The sequence below is a fragment of the Mercenaria mercenaria genome, chromosome 14 (assembly GCF_021730395.1).
Source record: "Mercenaria mercenaria strain notata chromosome 14, MADL_Memer_1, whole genome shotgun sequence".
NCBI classification, from domain to species: domain Eukaryota; kingdom Metazoa; phylum Mollusca; class Bivalvia; order Venerida; family Veneridae; genus Mercenaria; species Mercenaria mercenaria.
This window is the reverse complement of record NC_069374.1, coordinates 23,623,408-23,642,192: the sequence shown is the minus strand read 5'-3', so window position 1 is coordinate 23,642,192 and position 18,785 is coordinate 23,623,408. Positions and strand designations below refer to the sequence as shown.

The window sequence follows — 18,785 nt, the reverse complement described above, 5'->3', positions numbered from 1 at the left end:
ATTGAGATCATGGTAATCATTTTCAGATGTCATTATAAATTTGTGTTACATTTTATGTCCTGTCACCCCGCCCCACCATAGTACTAGCCCCATGGCATGTCCTTATTCTACTGTTTTAAAACATACTTTTTACCTGAAAAAAAAAACAACATTTAGTGAACAAAGCTGAATCAGTGATTTATTGCTGTGGAATTTAAAGACACACTGGCACAATTTAGGTCATAGAATGGCTATTTTCCGGCTATTTTGATGAGGAGGATCTTTGGGCATAATTTTAGGCATTGGCTGGCACTGAATAGAACCAAACCAGCTGGCTTCCTCACATGAAAGATTTCTACATTGTTTCCAAATTAACAAAAGTGTATACTGAGAGATTCCAAGCTGGCAACTCTATCCACTTGGCCAGCGAGATCTGCATAGCTTAATACAAACTTTCACTTTGCTTTTTTCCAGATTAAGGCGCACAGTATCTTACATATTAAATATTGAATCTTTGTAAATATATGAGTCAGCATTGGCATTAAGTTGTTACTTTTTCAAAACAAACTTAGACAAAGAACTATTTCATTCCATAATCAGATGTTACGTTCCTATCCTAGATATTTAAAATGATAAAAAAAGAACATTTCAACTTCACACATCTACGTTATTTGATAAAAACGACAAACATAAAAGTTATCTATATAATCAAACAAATCATTCATTTTGTGTTTGGTTCAAAGTAAAAAAAAACTTGGGGGGTAAAAGTTTAGGCCTTCAAGTCACATAAAACACTTAAGTAAAATCAGTGATTCATAAAATAACTTTCTTCTTGCAATAAAATGGCCTCCAGAGCATTCTTACGTCCTTTTTTTTATTTGATTGTGTCAAATATAGTCGAAATAATTGGTCTGGGATAAAATGTTACACTTAAAGGCTGCACCATGCTTTTAAATCTTAAATTTTGTGGGTTGGTGCAAAATCACCTTTGCTACTTCCTCATTTGTAAAGAATGAAAATTGGTATTAGATTTCTACTTTTTCTTTATATACTTGAAGTTTTTGTTCCAGTTGAGTACCGTATAGTCAGAAATTTGTGTGAGGAATTTATTTAGCAATATTTATGAACTGTCTGTATTTTAATAGTACTCATGAACTTGATATTACTAATATAAAAAAATAGTCTACTAAATAAATATGGGCAGGTAATGTGAGCATCTGTACCAAGAAACATTTGTGTAAAATTGTTTTAAAATTGGGCATGTTGTTTCTGACAAGATTTTTAGCTCATCTGATTTTTTGAAAAAAAATGATGAGTTATTGTCATCACTTGAGCGGTTGTCGGCGTCGGCGTCGGCGTCGGCGTCTGCGTCGGCGTTGCTTGGTTAAGTTTTATGTTTAGGTCAGCTTTTCTCCTAAACTATCAAAGCTATTGCTTTGAAACTTGGAATACTTGTTCACCATCATAAGCTGACCCTGTATAGCAAGAAACATAACTCCATCTTGCATTTTGCAAGATTTATGGCCCCTTTTGTACTTAGAAAATATCAGATTTCTTGGTTAAGTTTTATGTTTAGGTCAACTTTTCTCCTAAACTATCAAAGCTATTGCTTTGAAACTTGGAATACTTGTTCACCATCATAAGCAGACCCTGTACATCAAGAAACATAACTCCATCTTGCTTTTTGCAAGAATTATTGCCCCTTTTGGACTTAGAAAATCAGTTTTCTTGGTTAAATTTTATGTTTAGGTCAACTTTTATCCTAAACTATCAAAGCTATTGCTTTAAAACTTGCAACAGTTTTTCACCATCATAAGTGGACCCTGTACAGCAAGAAACATAACTCCATCCTGCTTTTTGCAAGAATGATGGCCCCTTTTGGACTTAGAAAATATCAGATTTCTTGGTTAAGTTTTATGTTTAGGTCAACTTTTTCTCTTGAACCATCAAAGCTATTGCTTTAAAACTTGCAACTGTTGTTCACCATCATAAGCTGACCCTGTAAAGCAAGCAACATAACTCCATCCTGCTTTTTGCAATAATTATTGCCCCTTTTGGACTTAGAAAAATCATTTTCTTGGTTGAATATTATGTTTAAGTCAACTTTTCTCATAAACTATCAAAGCTATTGCTTTAATACTTGCAACAGTTTTTCACCATCATAAGTGGACACTGTACATCAAGAAACATAACTCTATCCTGCTTTTTGCAAGAATGATGGCCCTTTTTAGACTTAGAAAATCATGGGTAGGACAATATTTCTATTATACAAAAAAAATCAGATGAGCGTCAGCACCCGCAAGGCGGTGCTCTTGTTAAAGTTTCCAATATATACATGTATAGGGAAAAATGACCACAGGCGGCCATGTTTTTTTAAAAATATTGCAAGTGTCCAATGTCCACCTGTTTCAGTTTTAAAAATTCAGTGAAACACTGATTTCTTAAAGTCCTAAGGGTATGAGCAAAATGCTAAAGTTATCCAGGCTTTCAAGCAGTTTAAACAGAGAAAATGTAAGAAAGAGTGTCAGGGACATAATGAATTGCTCGAATGAGACTGAATGCATGTACCATCAATGCTTGAGTAAACTGTAGCAAATTTTTAGTCTCGCAGAAATGTTTGAATTTACAATAAGTGTCTCTACAGCTGATGCCGTAGAAATTTAAGATCCTCTTTGACCTCAGCCTTCCTTCCATATAATGTAAAACCTGTAGAAAGATCCTCTTTGACCTCAGCCTTCCTTCCATATAATGTAAAACCTGTAGAAAGATCCTCTTTGACCTCAGCCTTCCATATAATGTAAAACCTGTAGAAAGATCCTCTTTGACCTCAGCCTTCCTTTCATATAATGTAAAACCTGTAGAAAGATCCTCTTTGACCTCAGCCTTCCATATAATGTAAAACCTGTCAGGAGTTGGAAGACAAAAAAGTAGGTATACAGTTAGTTATACATTTGTACATTCCCCTATGGACTTGTATGCAAATGAATGTCAAAAATGTATTGATACATGTAGTTCTTTTTTCTTCAGCTCCGGAATACAAATCCAAGTTGTTCCTTGATTGCTGTGGGTTGGTGCGGCGTGTGATGCGTGATCTCGCAGACGATTTTGGTTTCATCATCGGGCCGTGGAATCAGGCGTACATGTTTGATACTCTGCCTATAGTTGTCAAGAGTGAAAAAGATATGAAACCTGGTGATCTAGTCTTCATCTCTGCCATTTACTACAATCCTAAATGTAAGTCCAAGCCAGATTTTTCGTGTGTTCACATTTAGCGTGACCTTTTTTTTATGCCACCAAAGTGTCAGACATAATAGTTTTAGTTGAGTTTTGATGAAAATGTAGGCTATTTTGGGTAATTTTTGTTAGCATTCTTAAAAATTCTGTACATACCCATTGATATAGATGATTTTTGTATTTTAAGGTGGCTTCCACAAATATAGTGAAAAATAAATTGGGCAATATAACTGGTTCACAGTAACTTCTTGCCATCCTCAGATGGAAAGCAACCATGTATTTCACTTCCTCACTTCTACTAATACATAATTTGAATTGCTGATTAAAATTTGTTTTTAATGACCAGTTATTTAAAAAGAAACAAAAACAACAAAAAACTTGCTCTTTTTATTCTTTATATACTGATTAGCAGAAGAAACTATCCAAAAGTATAACTGGGGTATTTTAATAAAAAACTTAAATTTATATATTTGACTTGTTTCCTTCACACCACATTACACTTGAAGAGCTTCTCGTTTTAAATTTAAAAAGTCAATCAACCATGAAGTCAGTACAGTCAGTTTGCATGAAATTCTGGCTATATTTTCTGTGCAACAATTGCATTGTAACACCCCAATTGTGCACTCGTGTTAAATTTGATTCAGTCATGCCATGCATCCAACAGAAGTTTTTTAACTTTATGCTGTTTTTTCGAGTGAGTCAATCATCAATGTTTCCAATGACAATAAAATTCCACAAAGAATATTGTTAATTACACGTGCACGTGAATTTCGTGCAAAACGGCTATTGTGGGACAACTGAATTCATGGTTGATTGATTTTTTTTTAATTTGCCACGTGAAGATCTTCAAGTATAATGTGGTATGAAGAAAACAAGCAAAATTTATAAATTTAAGTTTTTTATTTAACAATACCACAGTTATACATCTGGATAGTTTCTTTTGCTGTTCAGTATATATAAGATGTTTGTGGAACTTAGTCGATAGTCAGTTGGTTGGTCATTTGACCAATCAGCTGATAAAAAGTTATGATAAACTGAAAGATGTATAAATAAAACTTTATTTATAGCAAAGAAACAGAGGCACAATATGACGCATGTGGAGATCTGGGCGGGAGAGGGATGTAAGACTATTGGTGCTAGATGGAACAATGGCAAGGTTCAGATGTGGGACAGTTACAAATTCCTTGCCAAAAGTTACCACAGTGAGACGTACCACTTCAGATCCATAGATACATGGCTGAAAGGACTCTGCACAAGGTTTGTATTTGCCGCATGGTCACACATATACTTGTAATGGTCGCACATATACTTGTAATGGTCGCACATATACTTGTAATGGTTGAGCCAGGATTTATATGCAATAATGTTCTTAGTGTTGGCTATTAAATAGTATATTCAGTCTTTAGATGCATCTTCTGTATTGAATTTGATGCCTTTTGAAAAGTACTAAGTAAACACCTTTTTCTTCCCTTCATGCCATCTCCCCACTCCTTGCCCTCTTGCCCTGCGCCGTGCCACACAAACAACCCTGCCCTTCCCAACCACCATGATTTCCACCAATCAGGCTTAAGGGTCTTATCAAGAATATGCAAGCCACTGCCCCTACTACTTCGACTTTTTCTGCTTTTCACATGATCCTGTCAATGTCCGTCCCATATACATTTAACCTTTAGCCTGCTAAATTTCTAAAATGGACTGGTCAGTCATTCAACAGATGTGCAGGCTGATCTAATGGTCTGCACTGGTCGCAAAGGCAGAATCACTTGCCAGCAGCAGGCTAAAGTTTAAAGAAAATAAGAAAATGGAATTTTTCCTTTTTTAAAGGTGAACACTTTCTGATTAAAATTTAGATTAATTTATAAATTCACAATTGAACATACTTTAATTTCTTACTACTTATATGAAATTTGTGAGTTACAATATAAAAAAACACCATTATTATGATTCAGTGATTTCTAAATGATATTTATTTACAAAAACATACTCCTGAAATATAAAACTTAGATGCATTAAAATCATTTATTTTCATCAGCATGAAATTTCATAGTTTTGGGCAAAACGTGCATTTTGTGGGAATAATGACTTTGTGGATTTTAAGTTTTGAACATATAAAATAAATGTGAATTTTATTTATTTGTCAGGATTTAAATTATTGGGTTGACTCAACAAAATTACTCTCCCATGAATATCCATGATATTGAAGTAATATATTGATTAAAGATTTTTGAAATTTATCAGAGAAAGGGGGAGGAGTGGGGGCCTCAAGGCTGAATGGTAAAGGTGGCCGACTTTGAATCACTTGCCTATCACTTTTTGGGTTTTAAACCTTGCTTGTTGTATTGCTGGCTTTAAGAACATAGGTGGTTCTACCTAGGTATTTGCCTGATACGATGCCTACCCCTCGATCAAAATTATGATCTGTAATAGTGTTGGTGTGATGTAAAACCCAACAAACTAAATTAGATCAATTAAATTTATTTTTTGAATTTTAACAGACGTTTTCATTTGGATAAAGAAAATTTGTATTCCTTACACTTGTGTTGCTTGATTTGACTATTACAAATATATGGTGGTATGGTATTGTATCAAAAATAGATTATAGCCATAAAAAGAGGGCTAAAGATTTGAAAAAGCTTGAGCCGATTTCAACTTATTGGAATCATAAATTTGTCCACAAATCATGTGGTCTGAAAAGACAACCGTATTTTCATGCTGTGTCATAAAATGAACCCGTATTAAAGTATGCATTTTGGAGTAGACATGTGATTTTTTTTTTTTGTCATTTGCGACTATATCTAGAATATCAGTCCATTTGAGAGTTACTGAAGTATAAGCCCAATTATCATAAAAATGAAATCTTGATTTCACCACTGAAATTTTATGGCCCAAAACATACTTTGCATTAAAATTCATATGATTTGGCTTTCAAATATTCCTCAATTTCACACACATTTGCACAGAGGTGTTTTTTAGATTGGAGAATTTATCCATTACTGATGTATGAAATGTCATATTTATAGGGTTCTACACTGTTAAAAATAGTTCTGTATGGAAATCTATTTCACCGTACGTCTTAACTGTTCACACCTACATACATGTATCATCTTTAACCTTTTACCCTGCTAAATTTCTAAAATTGACTGGTCAATCATTCAATTTGGGCAGTGCCACTTCCTGTTTAAACGGGTGTTCACTAAAAATTTACTGACTGCATAGCGAACAGTGAAGACCATGATCAGACTGCATGGATGTGCAGGCTGATCTTGGTCTGCACTGGTCGCACAGGCAGAATCACTTGCCGGCAGCAGGCTAAAGGTTAAGTAAACATTATCAGCCACTACCAACCATGAACACACCCAATGTAATTCATATACATATGACTTATTCAAAATGATGATTCATTCTTTAATTAAAAATTTACTAAGGTCTGCTTTGCTATGCGTGAAAATTTTATCAGTCATAAAGTTTTTTATTTTGTGTGTTTTCATTTAAAATCTGCCCTGCACACTACATTAACTGTTTAAATATTTATACATATACAAGTGAAGTTTTTATATAGGTGTAATGGAACCATTAGTTGGTCAGTTGGTCTGTTCACTGCAAAGTTTAAATTTCAAATGAAACTTCACCAAAAGGTGTAGATATGGATGACATTTTTCAAGGTCTGTCTGAGCATTGCAGAGTTATGCATTTATGGAGTGTATTTATCACATTCATTAGTAGCTCAAGTTTGTATTTAATTCTCTTTAATTTACAACAATATTTTATCGTTAGTAAATAAACATTAAAGATTTTGGTTCAGGGAACTATTTAAGGAAATGCATAAGAATTATTGAGTCCCATTTGACAGCAGTTCAGCTGTTATAAAAACCTTCTAGATGACTTGAAATAATCCTTTAATGCCTTTTGCAAAAACTGTTGCAAAGTAGAGATTAACATATTCGTCATCATAAATGTGACAAATTTTCTAAATTTGAATATAGATTTGAAAGGGTCTTACCAATAATACCCTGTCTAATTGATCAGTTACAAAAAGAAGGAAAATCTGAGTTTATTGAAGTGAAAAGTAATGCATTAAAATTATGAATAAAATTTATTGCAAAATTGAGCAGACATGAAATATGAGCTTGATGTTACATCATTATCACATTAAACCAGTGTCTGTGACAAAATAGATATTTAAAAATGACTAGTATATGATATGTAAAAGGTATCAACCAGTTTGCCTAGATTTAGCAAGTTTGAAAGCAATTAGGGTTTCATGGGAACCTGCTCATAAAATAGAGGCACTGGCAACTGGAATGAACCCAGAACCCAGAACCTGAAGGTTTAGGCAGTTGAAACTGTATCTAACTACCCAACCATTGCACAATATTTACCCCCTTCCTTGTTGTTATCTGTGGAAAATAATTAGGTAATCCTTTAAACTGCCAGACTACTGGTTTGTCAGAAAAACATGATCGAAATTATCTACAGTAAAACCCCTCCCAACGATACACTCTTCTGATCAAAGAAAAAGTTAGGTGTAGAGGGTTTTTTGTTAGTGGGAAGTCCAGTCTGAATTAAGCATGCAGAAAATAGAGAAAAGAATGTAATTGAGCCACACCATGAGAAAACCAACATAATGAATTTGCGACCAGCATGGATCCAGACCAGCCTGCGCATCCACGCAGTCTGGTCAGGATCCATGCTGTTCGCTAACGGTTTCTCTAATTGCAGTAGGCTTTGAAAGCGAACAGCATGGATCCAGACCAGCCTGCACATCTGCGCACTTTGGTCAGGATCCATGCATGGATGCACAGGCTGGTCTGGATCCATGCTGGTCGCAAACACACCGTGTTGGTTTTCTCATGGCGCAGCTCGTATGTTATCATTGAGCTTCATTCTTCAGTAAATAAAATAAAACTATGATTTTATTTCATTTATTTCATTCCGTAAGTTTTTAGTTTTTTTCTAATAATGTAACGTTAATCACATGATAACACATGAATGTATTATAAAACATAAACATATTCTGTATGTATACATTTACATAATACATGTATTATTACCGTATTATCTTCACATTATGAAAGTTACTAAAGAACTGAATACCTGAGGGTCAGAGAAAGTTATGTAAAACAGATATCTCAAATGTTTGCTTTTGTATTTATACATCTTTAATTATTTTTTTGTAATATCCTGACTTACGATTTTTTTAAGAAAGTATAAACAAACGTAAAAGCTGAATGAGTTGATAGTGTCAGATGTTGCTATTCAGATTTTTATAATCATATTAACGAATCAGAATTAATTGCTGCTCAGACATTAAAGAATCATCACGTATAATCTCACTATTTCTCCAACATGGAAACTTGTTTTTAAAGCATGCTTTTTGTCATCCAGACGGGTTCTACTGCATTCTTTATTTCATTTGATGAGTGGTTGTCAAACTGATTGTTCATCTGTACCACAAAAGTGTTGGTATCTATACTTTCTTTCTGTATTCCACAGTTTCATCTTTACCAAGAAAACCTTCAAGTTGGTATTTGTACTTACTTGTTCAATTCCACTTGAATGAGTGGTCAGCCTCCTTCTGATAGCAAAACTGATTGTTCATCTGTACCATAAAACTGTTGGTATCTATACTTTCTGTGTTCCACAGTGGCCTTCTTCCTGGTTCCTCTTTACCAAAAAAAATGTTGGTATTTGTACGTACTTGTTCAGTTCCACTTGAATGAGTGCAGGTGCCTTCCTTCTAATAGCAAAACTGACGGTTCATTTGCACCAGAAAAATGTTGGTATCTATACTTTCTTGCTGTATCATCTGTTCTTTATTCCATAGTGGCCTTCTTCCTTTTCTATCTTTACCAGAAAAATTTTGGTATCTTTATTTACTTTTTCCATTCGACTTGATTGAGTGGTGCCCTCTTTCCAGTTGCCAAACTGATGGTTCTTTTGTACCAGAAAAAAAATGTTGGTAATAATAGCATTTGTACTTACTATTACCAGGTCTGTTCTCCATGTGGCTTGATTGAGCGATTGGCTAACTGACGACTTATTACTTCTAGAAAAAGGAATTACTGCATTGTACTCATTAATGCTTGCTATAAAATCATCTAGATTTACTCTGCATGTCTCTTGATTGAGTGCTGACTTCCATGCAGTTGCAACAATACCAGAAAATGTTGGCATTTGTATATTGACTTACTTAATCATTTTTTCTTCATCACACTCGGGGCCTCCGTGCTGAAGTGGTTAAGGTCACTTGCTTCTAATCACTTGCCACTCACAGATGTGGGTTCAGGCCTTACTTGGGGCATAGAATTCTTCATGTTAGCAAGCCATCCAGCTGGCTTACAGGTTAGTGGATCTTGTGATCAGATGATGCCCAGAGGGGCACTTGGGGTATTCCTCCACCAACAAAGCTGGAAAGTCGCCATATGACCAATAATTGTGTCAGTGTGATGTAAAACCAAACAAAAACAAAACAGATCTTCATCACACTTGATTGAGAGGTGTTTTCTCAACTGATGGTTTGCTTGTATCAGAATAAGTGTTGGTATTTGTATTTTACTTGCTTAATAATACTTGATTAAGAGGTGGTCTCCTTTTTTATTTGACTTTTTTGTTTGCTTTGTGAAAGATTCTTTTGTGATGTGTGGTAATTATTGATGTTTTTGCAATAACGATTATAAATGAAGTTATCTGCTGAAAGCATAATTGCCAGAAGAGATATTTAATAATTATTTTGGTTTATAGTTTACTAATAATTGAGCCGTGCCATGAGAAAACCAACATACAATGCACAGTCTGGTCAGGATCCATGCTGTTCGCTTTCAAACCCTATTACAATTAGAGAAACCATTAGCGAACAGCATGGATCCTGACCAGACTGCGAGGATACGCAGGCTGGTCTGGATCCATGCTGGTCACAAAGCCACTATGTTGGTTTTCTCATAGCACGGCTCATATATATTTTGTAGCAAAACCCATATTTCCCTTATTTATGGCTTACCAGTCAAAGCAGTCTCCTCCATTTACAAGCACTTTCATGAAATACAAAGTACAGTCAGTGGCTGATAGGTCATTAAGAAAAAAGTACAAGCATTTAAACAAGAGCTGTCCGTAAGACAGCCAAGCTCGACTATTCGAAATATTGTCCCAGAAGCAGGAAAATATTACCCAAAAAGGTTAAATATCAAAAGAGTTTTAAGTTCAAAAGGGGACATAATTTGACCAAAATGCATATCAGAGTTATGGGACTTGCTGCTATCAACTAGTTTTATAACCCCAAAGGCACATGTGAAGTTTCAATTCAATATCTGCATTAGTTTTGGAGATCATAACTTGCATGTAAAACTTTAACCAGAATTTTCTAAGTCCAAAAGGGGGCATAATTTGCCCAAAACACATGTCAGAGTAATGGAACTTGACCCAGTGAGGTTGGTAATTGATCTAGAAAAAGAAAAAATAAGTTTCAAATCTATATGCCTTTTAGTAATAGCTGTATGTACTTGCACGCAAGACTTTAACCAGAATTTTCTAAGTCCAAAAGGGGGCATAATTTGGCCAAAATGAAGGTCAGAGTTATGGGACTAGCTGCTATCAACTAGTTTTATAACCCTGAAGGCACATGTGAAGTTTCAATTCAATATCTGCATCAGTTTTGGAGATAGTAACTTGCATGTAAAACTTTAACCAGAATTTTCTAAGTCCAAAAGGGGGCATAATTTGCTCAAAATACATGTCAGAGTTATGGGACTTGACCCAGTGAGGTTGGTAATTGACCTAGAAAAAGAAAAAATAAGTTTCAAAGCTATATGCCTTTAAATGATAGCTGTATGTACTTGCATGCAAAAACTTAACCAAGGTGTGACACTGACGCCAGGGTGAGTAGAATAGCTAGACTATTCTTTGAATAGTCGAGCTAAAAATGGAGATCACCTATCTTAATGTGCTGCTTTATTTAAGCATGAAATTAAACCTAGCTTCATGTACCTTAAGAACAAATTTGGATCAATTTTCACTGAAATCTAAGGATGCTTGGCTGAGTTAATGGTTGCCTCATCATAATGTTGCTGTACTAAGCTGTATAGCCACACTCGGCATGACTTCATTTTTATATTTCATAAAATTTTAATATCAACAGAATCTCATAAAATGCAGAGATACTATAACAGATAAAGCTTTTTTCACATTAAAAATTTCACAAAGATATGCCAATACCCACTCATTCTTCTGTGACAAAGTGAATTGATCACACTACTCAGCTATAATATATTAAGCTGTCTGTTGTAATGGAGCATGCTTGAAAAAACACCAGGTGATTGAGGTGTAAATGATATTTTTATGAGACAAAAAAGAACTGGTACTCTGTATTTAGACATGATATCTTGACAAAATTGAGCAATTTTTGCATAATTTATTAATGTTAGATTTTTTATGTCTCTTTCTTTTTTTCTTTCTTTTATAAAAAAACTGATGACTTTTACAATGATTAGTTATGATAACTTGATCAGAATTACAAATTTAAAAGAATGGACAGGCTACACATGACAGTAAGTTGGCAGTATTATCTTGGGATGGGTCTATTTAGCTTCAGATTGTATTGAAGGAAAACCAAGAAATTAAAGGAACACAATTTGAGTGCTCAGAAATATCAGTATATCATGGCTCAGTCTGGCAGTCCTGTAAAAAGAACTTTACCAGATGTTTGGTGTACCATGTCACTTTTCCATTGACTCAGTTTCTCTTCCTCTCCATCTTGCTGGCTCACAACTTGTTTGCTGAACATCATATTTCTTTCATTTTGCTCATTTGTCACGTGTATGTTAACCTGCATTTTGTTGCTACATTCCTATTTACTCATGGAATTTAAGAGTGATTCCTATGATTGCCCTTTTACTGACTTGCAGAACCACTGACATTCCACATTGTGAAGTCAATGTAGTAACCACTCCAAATGACACATAACTGACTCACTTTGAATCTTGAAAACCAAGGAATTGGCATTATTTTTGTAGATTCTCCAATCTCTCTGTATTTTTCATTTTTGCAATATTTTTGAGAAAGCAAAGTAGGGCTGACTTTATGCTTGTACTGTTTAAAAATCATACAGAACTGAGAACGATGCTTTTAAGATAATTTGAGCCGTGCCATGAGAAAACCAACATAGTGGGTTTGCGACCAGCATGGATCCAGACCAGCCTGCGCATCCGCGCAGTCTGGTCAGGCTCCATGCTGTTCGCTTTTAAAGTCTATTGGAATTAGAGAAACTGTTAGCGAACAGCATGGATCCTGACCAGACTGCGCGGATGCGCAGGCTGGTCTGGATCCATGCTGGTCGCAAACCCACTATGTTGGTTTTCTCATGGCACGGCTCATTTTTAGCTCACCTGTCACAAAGTGACAAGGTGAGCTTTTGTGATCGCGTGGCGTCCGTCGTCCGTCGTCCGTCCGTCCGTCCGTGCGTGCGTGCGTAAACTTTTGCTTGTGACCACTCTAGAGGTCACATTTTTCATGGGATCTTTATGAAAGTTGGTCAGAATGTTCATCTTGATGATATCTAGGTCAAGTTCAAAACTGGGTCACATGCAGTCAAAAACTAGGTCAGTAGGTCTAAAAATAGAAAAACCTTGTGACCTCTCTAGAGGCCATATTTTTCATGAGATCTTCATGAAAATTGGTCAGAATGTTCACCTTGATGATATCTAGGTCAAGTTCGAAACTGGGTCATGTGGGGTCAAAAACTAGGTCAGTAGGTCTAAAAATAGAAAAACCTTGTGACCTCTCTAGAGGCCATCTTTCTCAATGGATTTTCATGAAAATTGGTCAGAATGTTCACCTTGATGATATCTAGGTCAGGTTCGAAACTGGGTTACGTGGGGTCAAAAACTAGGTCAGTAGGTCTAAAAATAGAAAAACCTTGTGACCTCTCTAGAGGCCATATTTCTCAAGAGATCTTCATGAAAATTGGTCAGAATGTTCTCCTTGATGATTTCTAGGTCAAGTTTGAAACTGGGTCACGTGCGGTCAAAAACTAGGTCAGTAGGTCTGAAAATAGAAAAACTTTGTGACCTCTCTAGAGGCCATATTTTTCATGGGATCTGTATGAAAATTAGTCAGAATGTTCACCTTGATGATATCTAGGTCAAGTTCGAAACTGGTTCACGTGCGGTCAATAACTAGGTCAGTAGATCTAAAAATAGAAAAACCTTGTGACCTCTCTAGAGGCCATATTTTTCAAGAGATCTTCATGAAAATTGGTCAGAATGTTCACCTTGATGATATCTAGGTCAAATTCGAAACTGGGTCACGTGCGGTCAAAAAATAGGTCAGTAGGTCTAAAAATAGAAAACCCTTGTGACGTCTCTAGAGACCATATTTCTCAATGGATCTTCATGAAAATTGGTGAGAATGTTCAGCTTGATGATACCTAGGCCAAGTTCGTAACTGGGTCATGTGCGGTCAAAAACTAGGTCAGTAGGTCAAAAAATAGAAAAACCTTGTGACCTCTCTAGATGCCATATTTTTCATGAGATCTTCAGGAAAATTGGTGAGAATGTTCACCTTGATGATATCTAGGTAAAGTTAAAAAGTGGGTCACGTGCCTTCAAAAACTAGGTCATTAGGTCAAATAATTGAAAAACCTTGTGACCTTCCTAGAGGTCATATTTTTCAATGGATCTTCATGAAAATTGGTCAGAATTTTTTATCTTGATGATATCTAGGTCACTGTGTCAAATAGAAATAGAAATAACGACGTCATACTCAGTTCAACACTAGGTCATGTGGGGATAGGTGAGCGATTCAGGACCATCATGGTCCTCTTGTATATTTTAACTTGCTTGTAAATCAAAATTAAACAATCCAAATGAAAAAGAATCCCTAAAATTATACTCTCCAGAATCAAAGTCATTTGCTAAAGTAGCTTTTGTATTGATATAAACTTATTGACCCATAGCTTTTGCACAAGCATCCCTGTAGTTTCAAACAGCAAAAACATATTGCCAATTTTTATGGTCCTTGTGTCAAAGACATTGGAGGCATGTAGTCTTTGAACTTTCCCTCAGTCATTCATCTGTCTGTCCATCAAACTTTCTTGTGTACTCAACTCCTATAGTTTTCATGCAATTTAAATGAAACTTGGTACAAAGCATTGACATTAAGCGGACATGCACATATTTTCAGGACATTTATGTCTTTTTTTTTTTTTTAGTTGTGCTCCATTTTTGGACCTAGCAATATTAAAAACAACTCCGAACCTTGTGTACTCAACTCCAACATTTTCCTTCCAATTCAGATGTAATTTGGTCTACGTCATCAGCATGTAATGGACATGTGCATATTGTCAGGACTTTCATGTCTGATCATTACTTTTGAGTTATGTACCTTATTTGGACTTAACCATATTACAACTACATCTGTACCTTGTGTACTCAATTCAACAGCTTCAATCCATCCAGTTCAATTGAAACTTGGTATCCATCATCAACAGGAAGTAATCATGCATATCTTATTGGCACTTTCACATCAGTTTTATTTTTATTTAAACCCTTTTTAGAATATATTCTATTCTGTCAAGCTTTTCAGCGGGCATGTGTCTTACATTGTTGACATCTTTAGTGTTTAACTTGTGAATAAAATTTGTTTTCTTCATGAAAATGTTCATATATATATATTTTTTTTTTTATCTAACGTCGCACCGACACATGATAGGTCATATGGCGACTTTCCAGCTTTAATGGTGGAGGAAGACCCCAGGTGCCCATCCGTGCATTATTTCATCCTGAGCGGGCACCTGGGTAGAACCACCGACCTTCCGTAAGCCAGCTGGATGGCTTCCTCACATGAAGAATTCAACGCCCCGAGTGAGGCTCGAACCCACATCGATGAGGGGCAAGTGATTTGAAGTCAACGACCTTAACCACTCGGCCACGGAGGCCCCTCATATATATTTAATACTGGTTTAAGGTATCCTTTTCAGTCACTTATTCTAGTATTCCTGAAGTGAAAAAAGCTACATGACAATTTTTTTTTTTTCAGTCACTGCTCCCAGCATTCTTGGAAACGAAGCAAATACAGCCCAACAAAGAAGTCCATATTTGCTCTTCCAGAACAGATAGAGGAAGACGAAGCAGCAGGGGATGATGACGACAATGTAGACAGTTTCAACATGCGTGGTAACACTTTCATCAACCAGGTGTCTGATGTCAATAAAATGTTGTCCAGATGCGAGCTGTCTGGTATTCAAAGACCAAAAACTGAACTGGATTCTCCATACAGAAGAATGAACACTCCAGGTACAAGTCAGAAAGCGTCAGATGCTGAGTTTCCTACTATACGAAATGATCTGAAAGGGAAAGGAAAAAGTGTTCTAAATAGAATGACGAAAACAAAGTGTAGCACTGAAGTTAAGCAAGAAAGGAACTCTAGAGAGTTACCAACTGCTGGAGGTAATTCAGTAGATAGAAATAAAGAGCAAGGACAGTTGACTATATCAGGAAGTCTTGATGACTTAGGTAGAAAAGGTTTATATCTGAGAGATTTAGTGGATTCACAGAGAGTTGATAATTATGATGAAGATGTGGAAGGAGAATCTGAAAGAGAAGATGAAATGGAGGAGCTTGAAAATGCTGAAGAGTTTGATTATGATGATGATTATTTCATATTTGCTAATGATGATGATGATGATGATGTTGATGATGATGATTTTACAAAGAAGAAGGACACTGAAGACCATTCAAATGAAAGCTCTAAGTTCATAAAAGGCGACACTGTTGAATCTGATACTGAAAACATTGCAGGGAATAAAACTGCAACCACATGTGATACAGCTGCTAAAACTGTAAGAAATGGAAAAGAAAGTAAAATTGAAAATACAGAGATTCAGTGCATCATCACAGAAAATGGTATTGCAGAGAAGAATGTGAAAAATATAGCTGATGAAAACAAGAATGCCTCATCTTCTGAAAAAGATAGAAATGAAAATGCTGAACAGAAATTTAGAAGCATTAATGAAAATGCTGAACTTAAAAAAACAGAAGAAGACCAGCATAAGAAAGTGAGCGTCATTGAAAATGTTTTTCCATTAGGGCATTTTGAAAATAACAAACCTACTAAGTTTGTACATACTGAAAACATTAGCCAGAACGCAAACCCGAAAGTAACTGAAAAACAGCAGTCTAAGGAGAAAGCTCGAATACAGTGTGTCAAAGCTAGTATAATTACAGTAGTTTCCCAGTCGGATGGATCTAGAAGTCAGTCTAGCTGTTCGTCTTCATCCACCTTGCCATCTGGTAGCCAGACTAGTTGTACATCTAGCAGTCAGGCTAGCTCCACAACTGGTAGTCATGCCAGCTCTAAAACTAGTAGCAAGGCTGATTCTATAACAAATAGTAAGATTAGTTCTTCATTTGGTAGTCAGGCTAGCTCCACAAACGGTAGCCAGTCCAGCTTTGCAAGCAATAGCCAGGCCAGCTCTGCATCTTTAGTCTTGCCATCAGAAAGTAAAACAAGTGAAATTTCAGAAGTAGATGCACAGTCTAATGACATAGAGACCAGTGAAATAACAGGAAAACAGGATGGTCCAAAATCATCAACAGGTGCTTGTTGACATGTTCTGTTCCAGTTACTGTTTCATGTTCATTTTATTTTGAAACACAACACGCTAGTAATAATACACATCGAATCAGTCAGTGTAAAGTAGGTTAAGAGACATGACTAAATTATACTCAAGGTATTTAACCTGCTAGATTTTTAACATGGACTGAGCTATCAATCAATTTCGGCAGTACCATTTATTATTTGAAGGGGTGTTCATTTAAAATTCACTGACTGAATAGGAAACAGTGCAGACCTTAGATGTGCAGACTGATCTTGGTCTGCGCTGGTTGCAAAGGCAGAATCACTTGCCGCCAGCAGGCTAAAGGTTAAACAGCTATAGAAATTTATGCAGTCATACTTTGTTTTCAATTGACCTTGATTATAGTATAGGCAAGTTGAAATTGAATATACAGGATCTTTTTCCCTTTTAATAAAGATCAGGTCCCTTGTATCAAAATAATCAGAACTTGATTGCTGCTAAGTTACAGTTTGTTAAAAGTTTAACCTGTTTATATATGTTATACATATATTTGAAAACCTTGTTGCAAAATAATCTGAACTTGCTTGTTGCCAGTTACAGTTTGTTAAAGTTAACCTTTTTTTACACCTTGTTGTACATATACAGTTGAAACACATTATCTGGAATTCCAAGGGAACAAGTGTTTTCGTTCAAGATAACTGAAATTTGACTTAAAATGACATTTTATGCATGTGTTTTCGAGACAGGAGCTGAAAATATCTTTGAGATAACCAGAATTTGAGATAAACGAGTTCGAGATACTGATTTTCAACTGTATTAATTTTGAAAACCTTGTTTCAAAATAATCTGAACTTGCTTGTTGCCAGTTACAGTGTGTTAAAGTTTAACCTTTTTATACACTTGTTGTACATATATTTGAAAACCTCACATGTGATATATTGATATTTGAAAAAATTACAGATATTACATAGAATAGTTAAAGTTGCCTGCATCACAGCACTAGAAGGACTGAACTTACTTATAATTTTCTTCTATTTTGGTGGGCTGATTTTGTTTATCTTTGATCTTAATCCTTACCTTGCTGAATTTCTATTATGAACTTGTCCATCTTTCAGTTTGGGCAGTACCATTAACTGTTAAAAGGGGTGCATACCAAAAACATACTGACTGAATGGCGATCAGAGCAGATCATGATCAGACTGCACGGATATGCAGGCTGATCATGATGTACACTGGTCGCAAAGGCAGAATCAGTCGTGTTTAGCATGATATGAAATAATTAATTTCCAGTATGCATGATTTATTGATGAAATTTACATAGTCATTATTTATCATAAATGGCAGACATACATTGAATAATTATGCTTGACACAGAATAAGAAAGTGGGGGAACAAGGACAGATGCACCTAAATTTGAATATGTATACTTATTATGTAACTATGTAGAACAAAGTTCCCTACTTGCAGTTGTATACCTTCCTTCAAAGAAGGTGTGTATATCGTTTTTGGTCATGTCTGTATATCGGTCTGTCTGTTTGTCCTTCTGTCAGTCTGTTGGTGGACACCTTTGTTTCCTATCCGTTAACTAGAGTATGCTTTTATGACCATTTAAGCTTGGGTGCTTCCAATACTCCAGTATTTAAAGCTTTGGGTATTGTTTAATCACCCCATGGATATGTTGCCTGCTTTTTAGTTTTGTCTTTTGGCAGTTTCTATGATATGCAGGCTCTATAACCACAGATCCGGTCTCTAAATTCCAGTTTGTTTAGTTCTGCCCATTGTTTTCTCGTTTAAGGCAAAGCCATTATTTTTATATGGGGACCTTATGCTGCTTTTCATGGAATTGCACTTTGTACATCATGAAGGTTCCACGTGCACCGCTGTATGAATGCATCTGAGGATGTCTCTAAATTACATTCTGGTACTTATAACAAGTGTAAATGTTGAGTTCTGCTCAACCTGGGGCTAGAGGGCATGGACGGTAGCTTGCACTTCCACTACCGTC

General features: G+C 35.7%; 1 protein-coding gene across 5 annotated transcripts in view; it reads left to right on the top strand.

Moving 5' to 3' along the window:
- The window catches only part of LOC123526558 (probable beta-tubulin polyglutamylase), a 150,032-nt gene that overhangs the window by 80,579 nt on the left and 50,668 nt on the right, over window positions 1-18,785 (top strand). For all 5 annotated transcript variants that reach the window (XM_045305773.2, XM_045305769.2, XM_045305770.2 and 2 more), the window contains 3 exons: window positions 3,007-3,213; window positions 4,281-4,470; window positions 15,241-16,799. In XM_045305773.2, coding sequence (XP_045161708.2) covers window positions 3,007-3,213; window positions 4,281-4,470; window positions 15,241-16,799 — 1,956 coding nt within the window. The remainder of the gene's footprint in view (window positions 1-3,006; window positions 3,214-4,280; window positions 4,471-15,240; window positions 16,800-18,785) is intronic.